This window comes from Bombina bombina, chromosome 6, assembly GCF_027579735.1.
Source record: "Bombina bombina isolate aBomBom1 chromosome 6, aBomBom1.pri, whole genome shotgun sequence".
Classification (NCBI taxonomy): domain Eukaryota; kingdom Metazoa; phylum Chordata; class Amphibia; order Anura; family Bombinatoridae; genus Bombina; species Bombina bombina.
In genome coordinates this window covers 1,106,247,479-1,106,265,075 of record NC_069504.1, presented here as the reverse complement: position 1 = coordinate 1,106,265,075, position 17,597 = coordinate 1,106,247,479, and the positions used below count along the sequence as shown (strand labels likewise).

General features: G+C 38.7%; 1 protein-coding gene across 2 annotated transcripts in view; it reads left to right on the top strand.

Annotated features, from left to right (window-relative positions):
* Nucleotides 1-17,597, top strand: part of ARHGAP8 (Rho GTPase activating protein 8) — a 331,799-nt gene that overhangs the window by 193,076 nt on the left and 121,126 nt on the right. For both annotated transcript variants that reach the window (XM_053719040.1, XM_053719041.1), the window contains 2 exons: nt 8,558-8,656; nt 12,859-12,969. In XM_053719040.1, the coding sequence (XP_053575015.1) occupies nt 8,558-8,656; nt 12,859-12,969 (210 nt within the window). The remainder of the gene's footprint in view (nt 1-8,557; nt 8,657-12,858; nt 12,970-17,597) is intronic.

Here is a 17,597-nt window from a genome sequence, read left to right as displayed (position 1 = left end):
GATCATAATTTTATAGCATTATTATTATTCTATAACATGCTAATAATTTTATTGGTGATACCATCTTTTGATATCATTAGAGTTGATGTCAGGTATATGTCTCTAGCTATTTTAGCTAGAAAAGCTTTATGGATTAAACTTGGAATGCTTATATGTCTTCTAAGTCAACTTTGCTTTCCCTTTCTTTCCAGGGTAATAAATTATTATCTCAACTGTTTCTGGAAGGAAGGGAACTTTTTTACCAAAGGATAAAAAATCTAAGGTAAATTTAGGTCTAATAATCATTTTCGTTCCTTTCCTCACAATAAGGAACAAAAGCCTGATCCTTCATCCTCAGGAGCGGTATCAGTTTGGAAACTATTTCCAGTTTGGAATATATCCAAGCCTTATAGAAAACCTATAGCCAGCTCCTAAGTACCCATGAAGGTGCGGACCTTATTCCAGCTCAGCTGGTATGGGACAGATTACGTTTTCTTCAAAGAAATTTTGATCAATTCCGTTCTCAATTTCTGGTTTCAGAACATTGTTTCAGAAAGGTACAGAATTGGCTTCAGTTAAGGCCTCCTGCTAAGAGATTTTTTTCTTTCCCGTGTCCCAGTTAACACAGCAAAGGCTCAGCATTTCTGAAATGTGTTTCAGATCTAGAGTTGGCTGGAGTAATTATGCCAGTTCCAGTTCTGGAACAGGGGCTGGGGTTTTATTTTATCTCTTCATTGCACCAAAGAAGGTCAATTCCTTCAGACCAGTTCCGGATCTATCAATATTGAATCGTTATGTAAGGATACCAACATTCAAGATGGTTACTGTAGGACTATCCTGCCTTTTGTTTAGCAAGGACATTATATGTCTACAATAGATTTACAGGATGTGTATCTGCATATTCCGATTCATCCAGATCACTTTTAGTGTCTGAGATTCTCTTTTTAGACAAGCATTACCAGTTTTGTGGCTCTACCGTTTGGCCTAGCCTCAGTTCCAAGAATTTTTTTCAAAGGTTCTCGGTGCCCTTCTTTCTGTAATCAGAGAACAGGGTTTTGGTATTTCCTTATTGGACGATATCTGGGTACTTGCTCAGTCTTCTCATTTTCGAAGAATCTCATACGAATCGACTTGTGTTGTTTCTTCAAGTTCATGGTTGGAGGATCAATTTACCAATCAGTTCATTGATTCCTTAGACAAGGGTAACCTTTTTAGGTTTCTAGATAGATTCAGTGTCTATGACTCTGTCCTTGTCAGACAAGAGAAGTTTAACATTGATATCAGCTTGTCAAAACCTTCAGTCACAATCATTCCCTTTGGTAGCCTTATGCATGGAAATTTTAGGTCTTAGGACTGCCGCATCAGATGCGATCTCCTTTGCTCGTTTTCACATGCGACCTCTTCAGCTCTGTATGCTGAACCAATGGTGCAGGGATTACTCAAAGATATCTCAATTAATATCTTTAAACCGATTATACGACACTCTCTGACATGGTGGACAGATCACCATCGTTTAGTTCAGGGGGCTTCTTTGTTCTTCCGACCTGGACTATAATCTCAACAGATGCAAGTCTTACAGGTTGGGGAGCTGTGTGGGGGTATCTGACGGCACAAGGGGTTTGGGAATCTCAGGAGGTGAGATTTCCGATCAATATTTTGGAACTCCGTGCAATTTTCAGAGCTCTTCAGTCTTGGCCTCTTCTGAAGAGAGAGTTGTTCATTTGTTTTCAGATAGACAATATCACAACTGTGGCATACATCAATCATCAAGGAGGGACTCACAGTCCTCTGGCTATGAAAGAAGTATCTCGAATTTTGGTTTGGGCGGAATCCAGCTCCTGTCTAATCTCTGCGGTTCTTATCCCAGGTATGGACAATTGGAAAGCGGATTATCTCAGTCGCCAAACGTTGCACCTGGGCGAATGGTCTTCACCCAGAGGTATTTCCTCAGATTGTTCAAATGTGGGAACTCCCAGAAATAGATCTGATGGCTTCTCATCTAAACAAGAAACTTCCCTGGTATCTGTCCGGATCCCGGGATCCTCGGGCGGAGGCAGTGGATGCATTATCTCTTCCTTACAAGTGTCATCCTGCCTATATCTTTCCGCCTTTAGTTCTTCTTCCAAGGGTATTCTCCAATATTCTAAAGGAATGCTCGTTTGTCCTGCTGGTAGCTCCAGCATGGCCTCACAGGTTTTGGTATGCGGATCTTGTCCGAATGGCCTCTTGCCAGCTGTGGACTCTTCCGTTAAGACCAGTCTTTCTGTCTCAAGGTTCTTTTTTCCATCAGGATCTCAAAACCTTAATTTTAAGGTGTGGAGTTTGAACGCTTGATTCTTGGTCAAAGAGGTTTCTCTGACTCTGTGATTGATACTATGTGACAGGCTCGTAAATCTGTATCTAGAGAGATATATTATAGAGTCTGGAAGACTTATATTTCTTCAGGATGGTTTAGATAAAGGTTTGTCCGCAAGTTTCTTGAAAGACAAATCTCTGCTCTTTCTGTTCTTTTTCACAGAAGGATTGCTAATCTTCCTGATATTCATTGTTTTGTACAACCTTTGGTTCGTATAAAACTTGTCATTAAGTCAATTTCTCCTCCTTGGAGTTTGAATTTGGTTCTGGGGGCTCTTCAAGCTCCTCCTTTTGAACCCATGCATTCTTTGGTCGTTATATTACTTTCTTGGAAAGTTTTGTGTCTTTTGGCCATCTCTTCTGCCAGAAGAGTCTCTGAATTATCTACTCTTTTTTGTGAGTCTCCTTTTCTGATTTTGCATCAGGATAAGGCGGTGCTGCGAACTTCTTTTGAATTTTTTACCTAAGGTTGTGAATTCTAACAACATTAGTAGAGAAATTGTGGTTCCTTCATTATGTCCTAATCCTATGAATTCTAAGGAGAAATCATTGCATTCTTTGGATGCTGTTAGAGCTTTGTAATATTATGTTGAAGCTACTAAGTCTTTCCGAAAGACTTCTAGTCTATTTGTCATCTTTTCCGGTTCTAGAAAAGACCAGAAAGCTTCTGCCATTTCTTTGGCATCTTGGTTGAAATCTTTATTTCATCATGCCTATGTTGAGTCGGGTAACACTCCGCCTCAAAGGATTACAGCTCCTTCTACTAGGTTAGTTTCTACTTCCTGGGCGTTTAAGAATGATGCTTCGGTTGATCAGATTTGCAAAACAGCAACTTGGTCCTCTTTGCATACTTTTACTAAATTCTACCATTTTGATGTGTTTTCCTCTTCTGAAGCAGTTTTTGGTAGAAACGTACTTCAGGCAGTGGTTTCAGTTTGAATCTTCTGCTTATGTTTTTTCATTAAAATTTTATTCTGGGTGTGGATTATTTTCAGCAGGAATTGGCTGTCTTTATTTTATCCCTCCCTCTCTAGTGACTCTTGTGTGGAAAGATCCACATCTTGGGTAATCATTATCCCATACGTCACTAGCTCATGGACTCTTGCTAATTACATGAAAGAAAACATAATTTATGTAAGAACTTACCTGATAAATTCATTTCTTTCATATTAGCAAGAGTCCATGAGGCCCGCCCTTTTTTGTGGTGGTTTTGATTTTTTTGTATAAAGCACAATTATTCCAATTCCTTATTTTATATGCTTTCGCACTTTTTTCTTATCACCCCACTTCTTGGCTATTCGTTAAACTGAATTGTGGGTGTGGTGAGGGGTGTATTTATAGGCATTTTAAGGTTTGGGAAACTTTGCCCCTCCTGGTAGGAATGTATATCCCATACGTCACTAGCTCATGGACTCTTGCTAATATGAAAGAAATGAATTTATCAGGTAAGTTCTTACATAAATTATGTTTTTTCTTGAAGGATGCATACTTCTTCCTGTACCACTGCTTGAAGAAGGTGTCTTCCAGAAACTGGCAGTAGGACTGGGAGTTGAGCTTGACTCCATCCTCAACCCGAAAAGGCCCCACAAGCTCATCTTTGATGATACCAGCCCAAACCAGTACTCCACCTCCACCTTGCTGGCGTCTGAGTCGGACTGGAGCTCTCTGCCCTTTACCAATCCAGCCACGGGCCCATCCATCTGGCCCATCAAGACTCACTCTCATTTCATCAGTCCATAAAACCTTAGAAAAATCAGTCTTGAGATATTTCTTGGCCCAGTCTTGACGTTTCAGCTTGTGTGTCTTGTTCAGTGGTGGTCGTCTTTCAGCCTTTCTTACCTTGGCCATGTCTCTGAGTATTGCACACCTTGTGCTTTTGGGCACTCCAGTGATGTTGCAGCTCTGAAATATGGCCAAACTGGTGGCAAGTGGCATCTTGGCAGCTGCACGCTGGACTATTTTGAATGAAATGCTTGATTGTTCGATGATCACGCTTCAGAAGCTCTGCAATTTTAAGAGTGCTGCATCCCTCTGCAAGATATCTCACTATTTTTGACTTTTCTGAGCCTATTAAGTCCTTCTTTCGACCCATTTTGCCAAAGGAAAGGAAGTTGCCTAATAATTATGCACACCTGATATAGGGTGTTGATGTCATTAGACCACACCCCTTCTCATTACAGAGATTCACATCACCTAATATGCTTAATTGGTAGTAGGCTTTCGAGCCTATACAGCTTGGAGTAAGACAACATGCATAAAGAGGATGATGTGGTCAAAATACTCATTTGCCTAATAATTCTGCACACAGTGTATTGTACATTGGTTACTTTTAATACCTTGTTGAACACTCCACCCAGATCACGCTACCCTCCGTCCCACGACACGTGCCCTGACAAAGTCACATTGATTGTGATGAAACGCATCATGTGTTTGAATCATTGTGCAGTATGCTGTGCCCCTATTGTTTTAAATAACTTATGAAATTAACCATATTACCCTCTACAGTACCCAGGCCTCTATGTTTTTCATTTGTGTTGGGATCTAGAAAGAAAAAAATGGGAGTAGTTGTGATATTCCCACTACCCTTTCCCAATTTAAAGGGACACTGAACCCAATTTTTTTCTTTCACGATTCAGATAGAGCCTGACATTTTAAGCAACTTTCTAATTTACTCCTATTATCAAATTTTCTTCATTCTCTTGGTATCTTTATTTGAAATGCAAGAATATAAGTTTAGATGCCGGCCCATTTTTGGTGAACAACCTGAGTTGTCCTTGCTGATTGGTGGATTAATTCATCCACCAATAAAAAAGTGCTATCCAGAGTTGTGAACCAAAAAAAAAAAGCTTAGATGCCTTCTTTTTCAAATAAAGATAGCAAGAGAACGAAGAAAAATAGATAATAGGAGTAAATTAGAAAGTTGCTTAAAATTGCATGCTCTATCTGAATCACGAAAGAAAAAATTTTGTTCAGTGTCCCTTTAAGATTGTTTTTTTGTTACAATTTTTTTAAATAAAGCGTTAATTTAATTTTTCTATTGAGCTTGTAGAACTGTGACAGGAAGTAAAAGACAATGCATTATGGTTAAATCCATTTAAAGTGATGAATTATATGCATTGCGATTATTTATAGTGAGTATAAGCCCCTGTTTACTGCTTTCTTTAATTAAAACAATTAAACAGACTGTTTGATATCCCTTTTAATTACAATGAAAAACAACCAATTTGAATGTTTTCCTTTTAGCCTGCACAACAAGCTTTTTTCTAAGTGGTTTATGTATTTTGGAAATTAAACATTTCTCAGAAATACCCAGTACAAATGGTCAAAACAAAACTGTCTTTCCACTAGAAATGTCCCCACAACATCAACTACCCAGTCATTCATAGCTCTACAATTAATTTATGTCCCAGATACATTGCTTTGGTGAACACTTAAAGCAAATTCACTGCTATCACCAGAACTGACTATTGCAACATTCAAACTCTCCCGCTGCCCCTTCAAATGTTCACTTCCTGTATTCACTTCCTGTCCTTCTCACTACCTAAGCTACCTATGCTCACTCTTTAGAGAAGGTGCAAGCGAGAATATGAACCGTTCATCTGATTGGTTGTCACGGGGCAATCAGACCATGTATTAGCACTTATCTCCTATGTATGATCTGATTGGTCCGTTCCAACTTCACTATCTAATTTTGCCTCTGCCTGGGGGGTTCAAAGGGGGCGAAGCCCCCCTTGTAAGCCTCAATCCCCAAGGTTCACTTGGGGTGGATGCCAGAAGATCAGCGGGGGGACCCCAACCCCCCAGGCAGAGGCAAAAATAAATAGTGAAGATGGGTGAATTACAGTGCCCATCTGAGCCTATCTGATTGGCCCGTGTCTTCGTGAGGGACAGGATGAACAACCAATCAGATGAACGGTTCATGTTCTCCCTTGTCTCTTTAGGGTGTCACTTCGTACATATCAAAATGACCATGCATCCACCAAAGTAAATCTTTTTTCCATCTCTCAAATGCTTCTCACTGTCCACTAAGTATTGAGACTCCAAAGCTGTACACAACTCTCCAAGTCTCAAATACAAAGAATAAAAAACATACAAACAAGGGATGGGTACATTTTTGTCTTTCAAGTGTAGCGGTTAAAATTGTCCTTGACCTTTTTGTTCTATCGTTCGATGTTTGTTTACAAATAATGCATTTCACCATATTGAATGTAACCTTGAAATAAAAAACAACTCAAAAGTAACATCTGTTGATTCTTACAGACTTCAGTGTCAGCCTAACAAATGAATGCTAATTTTAAACATATTTTTATAATTAAAATTTGATGTAGCATGAATTGAATAAAACAGATTATACTGTAATTACAATCCCAGTAAATTCATTCAAAACCAACATAAGGAAACTAGCAAATAAAAACTGTATGTAACAAATGAATGTGTCATTCCCAAAAACCCTCATTACAAGAAAAACAATAAAAAGAAACACAGTTTTGAATCTATTTGTTTGTGATATTGGGTTTCAATTATGTAATAGTCCTCAATTTGTAGGAAACAAACTGTTTGACAAAGATACGTTGCAAACTATCTGCAGTCTTTAGTCTTCAAAACAAACACAGAAATGACAGTGATAATAAATGTAGCCACCAATAAGCAAGCGCTATCCAGGGGCTTCTGAACCAAAAATGTCCCGGTCCCTAAGATTTCATTCCTGCTTTTCAAATAAAGATACCAAGAGAACAAAGAAAAAATGATTATAGGAATAATTAGAAAGTTGCTTAAAACTTCTGCTCTATCTGAATCATAAAAGAAAAAAATTGGGCTTAGTAATTTTAACCCCTAAAGTAATTTTAAAGAAAATGAATGATACTGATGTATTTTGGTAGTATCTGTTTGTTTTCTTTCATTTTTGTAGAGATATTCATTTTGAGAAAACAAAGTAATATCTGCGTTACCATTTACTTCTATTATTACATTTTCTTTGTTTTCTTGGTATCCTTTGTTAACAAACAGGAATGTTAGCTCAGTAGTGTCTTAAATTATTATTATTTTGTTCTCTTTCCTGTAATTTGATTCTGAATATTGTGGACTTTCTAATTCATGTTAAACATGGAAGTGCAGACACAGTTATATTCTACACAGTCATTGGTTGCACACTCTAGTAATCCATTAATAACCATTCCTAATTGGGCTCAGCAGAAAAAGGTAACCTTAGTTACAATATGGCGGCGCCCACTGCTTTATGGAAATTAACTTTATCTTTATTTTTTCAATATTTAAACAGCTAATATAATTGTTAAAACTGCATGTACAAATTATTCTCAGGCTAATCTGAATTAATCATTCAAGCAATGATTTATTTAGTGTTTAATGTCCCTTTAAGACTGCAAAAGGGTAACATTTACTTCTGTGCCAGTGATTAGCTCCACCTTTCACGGTCACCACACCTTAAGGGGATAGTAAACACCAAAAATGTTATTGTTTAAAAAGATAGATTATCCCTTTATTTACTATTTCCCAGTTTTGCATAACCAACACTGTTATAGAAATACACTTTTTACCTCTGTGATTACCTTATATCTAAGCTTCTGCAGACTGCCTCCTTATCACAGGTCTTTTGACAGATTTGCATTTCAGGCAATTAGTGCTTACTCTTAAATAACTCCACGTGAGTAAGCACAATGTTATTTATATGAAACACATTAACTAACCCCCTCTAGTTATGAAAAACTGTCAAATGCATTCAGATAAGAGACAGCCTTCAAGGGCTTAGAAATTAGCATATGAGCCTACCTATGTTTAGCTTTCAACTAAGAATACCAAGAGAACAAAGCAAATTTGATGATAAAAGTAAATTAGAAAGTTGTTTAAATGAAAGTTTATTTTGGACTTTATTATCCATTTAATGATTGTGGTAAAGACACATTGATTTATGATACACATGTTGTATTTGATGTAGCATAATAATAATATAGCAGTTTCTTACAATAAATGTGGGTATGTTCATAAAATATTTAATATTCATTTAGGACAGAGCTAAACTTTATAGTTTTAACTAAATATACCAAATTATTTGTACAACTTTATTAACCCAATCTGTTCAGGACACAAATGCATAGTCTTGATAAACAAAGATTTTTTTGATTTCTCCGCGTTTTCTCATTCTGCTTATTAAAAAACTGACATACAATATTAACTTAATTAATATATTTTTCCCATTTTCTTTTAGTCACAAATTTGGCAAAAAGGTTTTGTACATGAATTACTTAGACGACCTCAGAGAGCATCTGAAGTTTAATCGCTTGATTGTCCCTCCGGATGTGCTACAGTGAGTTGTTGTTTTTTTTTGTTTTGTCAATTCTACAATATAAAGAGACAAAAGCAAAATAAATTTACAGCAAACATACTACATGTTGCATGCTCTAGATTTTCTAAATGAAATGTTACTTAAAGGGACACTAAACCCAAAATGTTTCTTTCAGGTTTCGGGTAGAGAATACAATTTTAAACAACATCCTAATTTACTTCTATTATCTAATTTGCTTCATTATTTAGATATCTTTAGTTGAATAAATATCAATGCACATGGGTGAGCCAAACACACAAGGCATTTATGTGCAGCCACCAATCAGTAACTACTGAGTCTATCTAGATATGCTTTTCGGCAAAGGATATCAAGATAATTAAGCAAATTAGATAATTGAAGTAAATTAGAAAGTTGTTTAAAATTGCATACTCTTTCTAAATTATGAAAGAAAAAAATTAATTGGGTTTTATGTTCCTTTAAAGACACATATAACAACTTTATATACTGACAGACTTTTTATTGTTTTTCCGTTACCCAAATCCATTACTTGAATAAACAAAGAATATAGTGCATTTATGGAGGTAAATATATATATATTTGTGAAATGTTGTCTTACTGTGTTTTCGATGATAAAAGCTATAGAGTGTTGGTCTTCCAGTATTTCCCATACTGTTTCTGATTTGCCTGAAGTCCAATCAGTTGTGCACTTTCTTTTAGACCATGAAAAAGTAACCTATTTTGGATGTCAGTTTCTACCATTAGGGAGCACCTTAAACCTAAAGCTGTGAAGGCTGTGGTGATCTAATACACAAATAGAGAAGCTCACTCTCAGGAACGAACAACTAGCTCAATAACTTTACCACCTGAGTGCAGCTTCTTTTTAGCCAAGTAATGCTTTTCACATAGTAGAACTTTCCTGTAGTATATCAGTTTGATCCCACCTATTAAGGTCAGTCCAGCACCAAAACACCATCTCTGAACAAGGAACACAGCAACCCTAGTTGAGCATGGCTGTGTGGATCCCCAATCTTCCATATTCCGGTTCAAATGTCAGCAATCTTGGTTTTTCATTTGCAGGAGTTAGGTTATCTGGAATAGCTTTGTTACATTGTTTGCAAATCTGCTTCCTTATCTCATAGACAGACAATCAAAAGTGGTCTAAGGATCCTTTTTACTCCCAGGCCTGTAAAACTCATTCCCAGATCAGAGATTAAGGTTCTGGATGAATTAGTGAAACCGAGCAAGCTAAATCACAATGATAGACTTTCAAAATCCACTTGTGATGCCTGAGTATCTTTTTGAGTTCTAAACCATGACTTTCAGTCCATACTTTATTACATCACCACTCCCTGATGATCTGATAAAGACTGCAGCCATCTTCCAGCTCATTGAAAAGTTACTACAGAACTTTCCAATCATTTCCAGTCATTCCAAAGTATATGGCTTTTTACTTACCCTTGTTCCTGAGAAAAAATGAAAGATGACTTAGGGAGGCCCATATTGGGTTTCAGGACTTTAACCAGTTTGCTTACCCACAAATTCAAGATGACTTTTCTCCCAAATGTTATCAGTCTCACCCCTCTTAATGTGTCTCTTCTATCAATAAACCTCACAGATACTTGCTTTTCACTGCAATTTTATGTGCATGATCTCACTGCAGTCAGTCTACCAACGGGTCTAAATGGTGATGCAGACTATCTGGACCCGAGCAAGGTTTATCCAACACAATCGCAAATGAACACCAGCGTTTTCAAAATCATAGTCGGCAGGTAGGGATAACAAGTTATTACATTTTATGGCATCGAGTTCCAACTCCCAAATTTCTAATTTTTTTCAGCCATTATCCATCACCCATATACCTAGGAGTGAATGGAATGTCTCAACCATGGATTTCCATCTAATGTGTGTATTATTTGCAATATCTTAATAAATACAGCAGAATTGCACATTTAACACGTGCATAATACAAAGACAATGCAATAACACTTACTCTGAAGTTTAAAAAAATCAGTCAATTTCTTGTGAAAAAATGATTTTTTTCCCCATTTGTCAGCCCCTGTATCATATGACAGCCATCACCAATCACAGACTAGTATACATAAACACAGTGAACTTGTGCACATGCTCAATAAGAGCTGGGGCCTCAGAAAGTGTGCATATGGAAAGACTGTTCACAATTTTATAATGGAAGTAAATGGGAAAGTATCTTAAAACTGCTGCTCTCTCTCAATTATGAACGTTTTATTTTGTGTAATAGTGTCCAATTAACTTTTGCTCAGAATTCAACTGGCACAAGCAACATCCATAGCAATCCTTCCTTACAGACCTCACAAACCTTGGTTTCCATTACTGCAGCAGCTATCTATCCATGGGCCTACTTTATAAAGGTCCTATTTACAGCCAAACCCTCAAATGCTGAAGCTTGAGACCATGGGTCCTATTTATGAAAGGCCTGACGGACATGATCTGACATTGAGGATCATGTCCGAAAGACCTCGCTGAGTGCGGAGAGCAATACGCTGTCCACATTCAGCATTGCACCAGCAGCTCTTGAGAACTGCTGGTGCAATGCCACCCCCTGCAGGCCGCTAGCAGGGGGTGTCAATCGACCCGACCGTATTCGTATTGCGTCGATGTCTGTCCGCCTCCTCAGAGCAGGTGGACAGGTTATGGAGCAGTGGTCTTTAGACCGCTGCTTCATAACTGCTGTTTCTGGCGAGTCTGAAGGCTCGCCAGAAATACGGGCCCTCAAGCTCCATACGGAGCTTGATAGATGGGCCCCCATGCCTGCTGAATTCTCTTATCAAGCATCCCAACATGAGATGTTACTCTGGACTTAGATATCTTGATGGATGCTTGCAATATGTTCGTACGTAGTTTCTCAATCATTCTGGTAGCCATTATGTTGGTTCAAAATGTGTCTGAACTCCAAGCCCATTCTGTGGAAGAACTTTACATAGATTTAAAGACATGGTTGTTATCTGGACACTTCCTGGCTCAAAGTAATTTTTATACCAATCATCATAACATTCTACATGTTTGTACTGACAAGGAGATGAATAGCACATGTTCTGCCTTTATTAAGTCAAGCAAATCAAGGATATAAAAAAAACCCAAATAGGTTGTTTGCTATTCCCCTGGAACTTTAATAAAAGCATGGCTCCCGTTGAGTGGATTCCTTCAGAGTAAACAGTCCAAACCATTACGAGATCCTATTTATTTTATTTCTGGTACTGCTTTGTACTCATCTCTCTGGTAAATATTAGTCAGAGAGAGCAAGGATAATTGAAATTAGCAACAAAAATATAATAACTTCTTTATCTTCCATGTCACAGATAATACTCACCAGGCTTTGCCACCTCTTCTTCTTACCTATCCAGTTTGGAGGGACAGAATTTGGAGCAGGAGTATCGGATGGTTAAGGGGTTATACTTATATGGTCATTTTGGTGGAGTGGTCATTTCTTTCAGAGCGACTGTCAGAAATATGATCCAAGATATAGAAATTTAATATAATATTTTAGATGTTGATTTCTGGTATATTTTACAGCATCATTTGCATATCCCTAAGTATGCTCTTAAAGGGACAGTCTAGTCAAAATTAAACTTTCATGATTCAGATAGGGCATGTAATTTTAAACAACTTTCCAATTTACTTTTATTATTAAATTAGCTTTGTACTCTTAGTATTCTTAGTTGAAAGCTAAACCTAGGTAGGCTTATATGCAAATGTCTAAGCCCTTAAAGGTGCCCTTTTATCTGAATAAATTTGACAGTGTTTTTACCGCTAGAGGGCATTAGTTCATGTGTGCCATATAGATAACATTATGCTCACACCTGTGGAGTTATGAGAGTGCACTGATTGGCTAAAATGCAAGTCTGTCAAAAGAACTGAGATAAGGGGGCGGTCTGCAGAGGCTGAGATACAAGGTAATCACAGAGGTAAAAAGTGTATTAATATAACAGTGTTGGTTATGAAAAACAGGGGAATGGGTAATAAAGGGATTATAAATCTTTTTAAACACTAACAATTCTGTAGTAGACTGTCCCTTTAAACAAAGAACGAACATAAGAAATTGCAAAGTTGTTTAAAATTGTATACGTTAGTAAGGGTTATCCAAATATTTAATAATTTCTTTCTATATGTACCAAAAATATTATTAAGAAAGAAAGAGATGCTTTAAAATATATATCTTTTTTCCTAACAATTCCCTTTGTCTTTAGGCATGATGAAAAACTGCGGAATAATCAAAAGGGGAAAACATCTTCAACCTCTAAATCACCCCCACCACGGCCCCCTCTTCCTGCACAGCAGTTTGGCGTGAGCCTGCAGTAGTAAGATTATTTTATTTATGTAGCACATTGTCTCAAACTTCTGGAAAACACAACTAAGATTATAATCCACTCTCTCATCATTTGCCACCTTGACTATTGCAACTCCTCTGGTCCCTAGCTGCAGTCTATCCCCTTTACAATCCTCTGCCAAGCTCCACTTCCCTATACTCTGTTCCTCATATGCTGCACCTGTCATCCTTACTTGTGGGATATTCTCTTCCCCAACAGGAAATGGCAAAGAATCCCAGCAAAGCTGGTCACATGATCCCTCCTAGGCTCCGCCCACCCCAGTCATTCTCTTTGCCGTTGCACAGGCAACATCTCCACGGAGATGGTTAAGAGTTTTTTGGTGTTTAAATGTAGTTTTTATTCTTCTATCAAGTGTTTGTTATTTTAAAATAGTGCTGGTATGTACTATTTACTCTGAAACAGAAAAGGATGAAGATTTCTGTTTGTAAGAGGAAGATGATTTTAGCAGACAGTAACTAAAATCGGTTGCTGTTTCCACACAGGACTGTTGAGATGAAGTAACTTCAGTTGGGGGAAACAGTTAGCAGACCTTTCTGCTTAAGGTATGACTAGCCATATTTCAAACAAGACCATGTAATGCTGGAAGGCTGTCATTTCCCCTCATGGGGACCGGTAAGCCATTTTCTTAGTCAAATATAAAAGAATAAAGGGCTTAAAAAAAGGGCTTAAAAACTGGTAGACATTTTTATGGGCTAAAACGATTGCTTTATTGGGGCATATTATGCAGATTGTAGCTTATAATTGGCATTATAATCTTGGGGAACGTTTAAAAAACGGCAGACACTGTGTTGGACACCTTTTTTAGTCTGGGGGCCTTTCTAGTTATAGACTCAGCCTCATTTTCGCGCCATTACTGCGCAGTTGTTTTTGGAGGAACTACCCCCAAGGGGGAGGTTCCACAGGTCTCAATTATCTTCAAACCAAATAAAGAGACAGGCATTCTTACATTGTGTAGAAGACCTGTTAAAGATGGGAGTGATACATCCAGTTCCAATAAGAGAACAAGGAATGGGATTTTATTCCAATCTGTTCATAGTTCCCAAAAAAGAGGGAACATTCAGACCAATTTTGGATCTAAAGATCCTAAACAAATTTCTCAGGGTACAATCGTTCAAAATGGAAACTATTCGAACGATCCTACCTACTATCCAGGAAAATCAATTTATGACTACCGTGGATTTAAAGGATGCGTACCTACATATTCCTATCCACAAGGAACATCATCAGTTCCTAAGGTTTGCTTTTCTGGACAAGCATTACCAGTTTGTGGCACTTCCATTCGGATTAGCCACTGCTCCAAGGATTTTCACAAAGGTACTAGGGTCCCTTCTAGCGGTTCTAAGACCAAGGGGCATTGCAGTAGTACCTTACTTGGACGACATCCTGATTCAAGCGTCGTCCCTGTCAAAAGCAAAGGCTCATACGGACATCGTCCTAGCCTTTCTCAGATCTCACGGATGGAAGGTGAACAAAGAAAAAAGTTCTCTGTCCCCGTCAACAAGAGTTCCCTTCTTGGGAACAATAATAGATTCCTTAGAAATGAGGATTTTTCTGACAGAGGTCAGAAAATCAAAACTTCTAAGCTCTTGTCAAGTACTTCATTCTGTTCCTCGTCCTTCCATAGCGCAGTGCATGGAAGTAATAGGATTCATGGTTGCAACAATGGACATAGTTCCTTTTGCACGAATTCATCTAAGACCATTACAACTGTGCATGCTCAGACAGTGGAATGGGGATTATACAGACTTGTCTCCGACGATTCAAGTAGATCAAAAGACCAGAGATTCACTCCGTTGGTGGCTGACCCTGGACAATCTGTCACAGGGAATGAGCTTCCGCAGACTAGAGTGGGTCATTGTCACGACCGACGCCAGCCTAGTGGGCTGGGGCGCGGTCTGGGAATCCCTGAAAGCTCAGGGTCTATGGTCTCGGGAAGAGTCTCTTCTCCCGATAAACATTCTGGATCTGAGAGCGATATTCAATGCTCTCAGAGCTTGGCCTCAACTAGCAAAGGCCAAATTCATAAGGTTTCAGTCAGACAACATGACGACCGTTGCATATATCAATCATCAGGGGGGAACAAGGAGTTCCCTAGCGATGAAAGAAGTGACCAAGATAATTCAATGGGCGGAGGATCACTCCTGCCACTTGTCTGCGATCCACATCCCAGGAGTGGAAAATTGGGAAGCGGATTTTCTGAGTCGTCAGACATTCCATCCGGGGGAGTGGGAACTCCATCCGGAAATCTTTGCCCAAATAACTCAATTATGGGGCATTCCAGACATGGATCTGATGGCGTCTCGTCAGAACTTCAAGGTTCCTTGCTACAGGTCCAGATCCAGGGATCCCAAGGCGACTCTAGTAGATGCACTAGTAGCACCCTGGACCTTCAACCTAGCTTATGTATTCCCACCGTTTCCTCTCATCCCCAGGCTGGTAGCCAGGATCAATCAGGAGAGGGCCTCGGTGATCTTGATAGCTCCTGCGTGGCCACGCAGGACTTGGTATGCAGACCTGGTGAATATGTCATCGGCTCCACCATGGAAGCTACCTTTGAGACAGGACCTTCTTGTTCAGGGTCCATTCGAACATCCGAATCTGGTTTCCCTCCAACTGACGGCTTGGAGATTGAACGCTTGATTTTATCAAAGCGTGGGTTTTCAGATTCTGTAATAGATACTCTGATTCAGGCTAGAAAGCCTGTAACTAGAAAAATTTACCATAAAATATGGAAAAAATATATCTGTTGGTGTGAATCTAAAGGATTCCCATGGAACAAGATAAAAATTCCTAAGATTCTATCCTTTCTACAAGAAGGTTTGGAGAAAGGATTATCTGCAAGTTCTCTAAAGGGACAGATCTCTGCTTTATCTGTTTTACTTCACAAAAGACTGGCAGCCGTGCCAGATGTTCAAGCATTTGTTCAGGCTCTGGTTAGGATCAAGCCTGTTTACAGACCTTTGACTCCTCCCTGGAGTCTAAATCTAGTTCTTTCAGTTCTTCAAGGGGTTCCGTTTGAACCTTTACATTCCATAGATATTAAGTTACTATCTTGGAAAGTTTTGTTTTTAGTTGCAATTTCTTCTGCTAGAAGAGTTTCAGAGTTATCTGCTCTGCAGTGTTCTCCGCCCTATCTGGTGTTCCATACAGATAAGGTGGTTTTGCGTACTAAGCCTGGTTTTCTTCCGAAAGTTGTTTCCAACAAAAATATTAACCAGGAGATAGTTGTACCTTCTTTGTGTCCGAATCCAGTTTCAAAGAAGGAACGTTTGTTACACAATTTGGACGTAGTCCGTGCTCTAAAATTCTATTTAGAGGCTACTAAAGATTTCAGACAAACATCTTCCTTGTTTGTTGTTTATTCTGGTAAAAGGAGAGGTCAAAAAGCGACTTCTACCTCTCTTTCCTTTTGGCTTAAAAGCATTATCCGATTGGCTTATGAGACTGCCGGACGGCAGCCTCCTGAAAGAATCACAGCTCACTCCACTAGGGCTGTGGCTTCCACATGGGCCTTCAAGAACGAGGCTTCTGTTGACCAGATATGTAAGGCAGCGACTTGGTCTTCACTGCATACTTTTGCCAAATTTTACAAATTTGATACTTTTGCTTCTTCGGAGGCTATTTTTGGGAGTAAGGTTTTGCAAGCCGTGGTGCCTTCCATTTAGGTGACCTGATTTGCTCCCTCCCTTCATCCGTGTCCTAAAGCTTTGGTATTGGTTCCCACAAGTAAGGATGACGCCGTGGACCGGACACACCAATGTTGGAGAAAACAGAATTTATGCTTACCTGATAAATTACTTTCTCCAACGGTGTGTCCGGTCCACGGCCCGCCCTGGTTTTTTAATCAGGTCTGATGAATTATTTTCTCTAACTACAGTCACCACGGTATCATATGGTTTCTCCTATATATATTTCCTCCTGTCCGTCGGTCGAATGACTGGGGTGGGCGGAGCCTAGGAGGGATCATGTGACCAGCTTTGCTGGGACTCTTTGCCATTTCCTGTTGGGGAAGAGAATATCCCACAAGTAAGGATGACGCCGTGGACCGGACACACCATTGGAGAAAGTAATTTATCAGGTAAGCATAAATTCTGTTTTTTTTTCTCTTCTAATCTTTATTGGTTTTAATTTTTAAAGAGGTACATCTTAAAATGGCATTTTAAAACACATTGGTTTCTGTAAAATGGAAACTACTATTCTGATAAAAAAGTTATATATATATATGACTCGGGGGGGGGGGGGGGATCTATGGAAGGCACAACACAACAGTCAATTAATGGTTTGCATACATTTTATTCTATCACAGAAAGTTCAACCTGTAAGTAGAAAATTATTAGTGCCAAAAAGAACACAAATTAGTTACAGCGTTGGACACCTTGATACAAATTATACTAAACTAATTCTCCGTTGAAACAAATTGTTTGTATGGGGGTGTACCTGCGAACCAATATAAACATAAAGGGACACTGTACCCAAAAATTTTCTTTTGTGATTCAGATTGAGCATGCAATTTTAAGCAACTTTCTAATTTACTCCTATTATCAAATTTTCTTCCTTCTCTTGCTATCATTATTTGAAAAAGAAGGCATCTAAGCTTT